At 38.0% G+C, this 3,841-nt stretch overlaps 1 protein-coding gene across 1 annotated transcript in view; it reads left to right on the top strand.

Moving 5' to 3' along the window:
• Nucleotides 1-3,841, top strand: part of MAN1A2 (mannosidase alpha class 1A member 2) — a 162,784-nt gene that overhangs the window by 109,249 nt on the left and 49,694 nt on the right. The window contains exon 8 of the mRNA XM_007461625.1: nt 2,869-2,962. Coding sequence (XP_007461687.1) covers nt 2,869-2,962 — 94 coding nt within the window. The remainder of the gene's footprint in view (nt 1-2,868; nt 2,963-3,841) is intronic.

Below are 3,841 nucleotides of genomic sequence, written 5' to 3' on the forward strand. Positions count from 1 at the left end.
TTTTAATTTTTGGCTGCGTTGGGTCTTCGTTGCTGTGTGTGGGCTTTCTCTAGTTGTGGCGAGCGGGGGCTACTCTTCATTGCGGTGCATGGGCTTCTCATTGTGGTGGCATCTCTTGTTGTGGAGCACGGGCTCTAGGTGCGTGGGCTTCAGTAGTTGTGGTGCGTGGGCTCAGTAGTTGTAGCACACTGGCTCTAGAGTGCAGGCTTAGTAGTTGTGGCGCATGGGCTTAGTTACTCTGTGGCATGTGGGATCTTCCTGGGCCAGGGCTCAAACCCATGTCCCCTGCATTGGCAGGTGGATTCTTAACCACTGCAGCACCAGGGAAGTCCTATATGGTATTTCTTAAGTGGAGGACCTAACCCATAGAACTCACCTAAAAGCAACAAAAAGGAGAAACAGAACTATGAGCTCCATTTTTAACAAAATTAGGAGATACTTGATACTTCATGTAACAAAATAGGAAGAAAGCTTGGCATAAGCAATCAAGGTCAGAGAGAGGTTTGGGTGACTGAGGAGAGGACGTTGGTGGCTACAGAGTTCAAAAATAAAAAGCTAATAGAGGGGCTTCCCTGGTGGCGCAGTGGTTGAGAGTCCGCCTGCCAATGCAGGGGACACGGGTTCGTGCCCCGGTCCCGGAAGATCCCACATGCCGTGGAGCAGCTAGGCCCGTGAGCCATGGCCGCTGAGCCTGCGCGTCCAGAGCCTGTGCTCCGCAATGGGAGAGGCCACAACAGTGAGAGGCCTACGGACCGCAAAAAAAAAAAAAAAAAAAAAAAGCTAATAGAGCAGTTCTCTAGATTAAGTGGTACATCTTGAGGTACAAAACCAAATCCTCATTAGCAGCAATGAGAACAGGATCACAGACCGATGGTGGATGCTTCTTTGGACCCCACTAAATATGATGTGTTGAGAAGCTAGAAAAACAGAATTCAGTTAGGAATCTCACTGACAAGCTGTATTTATGCCCATACACTTTGGTGAGGGAAGAGAATGAATGACAGATTCTCTATTATGCGTAGTGCTGCATTGCTAGTTTCAGTTGCCTGAGGAGAAGCAAAGGCTTAAAAAAGCACATTCACATTTGGACTCTACTTATCCTTTTATGTCAAAACTCATGTGAATTGCTGGTTCAGGAAAAATAGTAATGAGTAAGTCATCAAAAAAGAACATGTATAGAATGTATACAAAAATATTACCAGAAAAAAAAAAAAGAAGGAAAAAATGTGAAAAATAAATGATGGCCAAAAAATGCTTATCAGAAAAGAGCAATTGAAGACCTGGACCAAACATCACCATGAGAGAGAAGATAATGAAGCTCTCATCTCTGTGAAATAAGAATATAAGATGTGATATCATTAATAAAGTGTAAGAAAAAATTAAGTTATCGTCAAAATGAAGGGCAAAATGGAAGCAGTACAAAGAAAGCATTCAAAATACAGTAAGAGACTTAGAAGACAAAATTGAGACAGGCTAGTAAAAGTATGGAAATGAAAAGGTAGATAAAAAGATTTAGAAAGGAAATAATAGATGTAGAAGAGAAGCAGAGAGGATTCAATGTATGCATAATTTTCAGGAGACAAAAGAACGCTAATTTTTTTCATCTTTCATAACAACATCATCCTGAACTGACTAAACCTGGTTCATGGAATTATTCAGATTGAGATTGTTGTACATAGAGTTGGTCTCAAACATGAAAGAACACAGGTAGTAAGCATCCCTGAGCCCATTCCTAAAACTGCATGATGACAGAATCCAGCTGAGTGAAAGATGATTGGGAACTTTATGTTAAAAGGATTAATGTTATAAGGTAGATAGCCAGTGGGAAGCAGCCGCATGGCACAGGGATACCAGCTCGGCTCGGTGCTTTTGTGACTGCCTGGAGGGGTGGGATAGGGAGGGTGGGAGGGAGGGAGACAAAGAGGGAAGAGATATGAGAACATATGTATGTGTATAACTGATTCACTTTGTTATAAAGCAGAAACTAACACACCATTGTAAAGCAATTATACCCCAATAAAGATGTTAAAAAAAAAAAAGGATTAATGTTATAATGCTCAAGTCCAGAAAATAGTGAAGTACATATAAGGTCCTGTGAAAAAGAAAATGTTTCCCCAAGTCATTTATACCAATTAAGTTATCCTTCAGATGAGAAGATAACATTCTCAAATAAGAATACAAGAAATGGAATACCTTTGTGCTTTTTTTTTTATTTTTTTTAAAGCACTTAAAAAATCCATCATCTAATCTAGAGATGAATCAAAACAAAGTCCCTGGGAAAGTCTCTAGCTTCTTAATATGTTTCATGATTTTTTTCCCCCCTTAACTTCAGTATGTCTTTTAGGAATTGGAAGTTTAGGAATTTTAGAAATATAGGGATATCTATTATGGGATCAATATTTAAAGTTCAGCAATTTAGTTTTACTTTATTTACTTTTTCATCTATTAACTTCAGAGTGGTTTCATACTTTTTTATTACAAATGTCCTATTATGACTGTATTTCTATGAAATTATTTCTGATTTTATGTTTCGTTATGCATAGTCTGGAATGATGTTTATCACTGATGTTTCTGATGGCTATTTCTGGATAGTACAATGTTGGAATTTAAATTGGTTTCCGTCTGTGCTCTTTTCTTTGTATTTTTATTTCTTGACTTTTAAATAATGCTCATATTTCGTCTTATAAAAATAATGAGTCATTAGAAGCCTTTCCTTACCGTCTCTCCCACACACACACACACACACAAGATTGGGGGTGGGATGGCAGTGTAGGCTCTGAGTGAGGAGAAAAACAAAGCCCAGATTAATATAAAACCTTAATGATTTTTTTTCATTAATTGCATTCTTAATTTTATTTTGCTTATTAGGTCATGCACATTCGGAAACTGCTTCAGAAAATGGATCGTCCAAATGGTCTTTATCCAAATTATTTGAACCCACGAACAGGTCGCTGGGGTCAGTGTAAGTATTTCTATTACAACTGATGCTTTTTTGAAAGATTGAAACTTGTGCTTGATGTATTGATAAATATACTACATGTAGTGTTAGAAACCTCAGTTAGTATATAACCCTGTGATCTGCTAGTGCTGTTACCTTTGGCAAGTTTCTAATCTCTTGTAGCTTCAGGTTTTCTACTTGTAAAATGGAAACATGAATTTCCTCTCTCACAGGAGTATTTTATTTCGTGTATGTGTAAGTACTTTGCTAAACTATAGTGTGGCATTTGCGAAGGGTTGTACTTTTAAGCCCTTATTTGTAAACTATGTCTTCATGTAAATAAGAGCATTGCTTGATATAAGTATGTAGTAGTGGAATATGAAGAACAGTTGAGCATGTTAAATGACTAGAAAATGGGGTGATTGCTCTTGGACAGGCCATGTCTGGTCGTTCATTTTAAAAGAAGGTATCCGTGTCTGTTATTCACCAGGCTCTTGAATGAGACTGGAGATAGGGAAAGGATATATAGGACTTGGTCTGAATTCAGGCAGCTCTCAGGCTAGCAGGCAGGGTAGGCAGACACACTTAAAAGTAGTTGAAATATAATGTGATAGATGTATTGATAGTAGAGAAATGTACCAATTATTAGGTGAGACTGTGGTAGAAGTGATTTCCTGTCTCAGAAGACAGTGTTTTGTTTGGGGAGGGGGTGATTTTCTTATTAGAGTTTTAGAATTGATCTTTGAAGGAATTGATTTTTTAAAAACAATAAATAATAAATGTTTTCTGTTCATGAAAAAATCAAAACACAAATGGACAATATACAGATGTTCATATTTAATCCTAAAAGTGGTGCTAATGAGGATGATACATGGAGACAACGTAGTGTGACAGTACACTCTT

Source organism: Lipotes vexillifer, unplaced genomic scaffold, assembly GCF_000442215.2.
Source record: "Lipotes vexillifer unplaced genomic scaffold, Lipotes_vexillifer_v1.1 scaffold858, whole genome shotgun sequence".
Taxonomy (NCBI): Eukaryota; Metazoa; Chordata; class Mammalia; order Artiodactyla; family Lipotidae; genus Lipotes; species Lipotes vexillifer.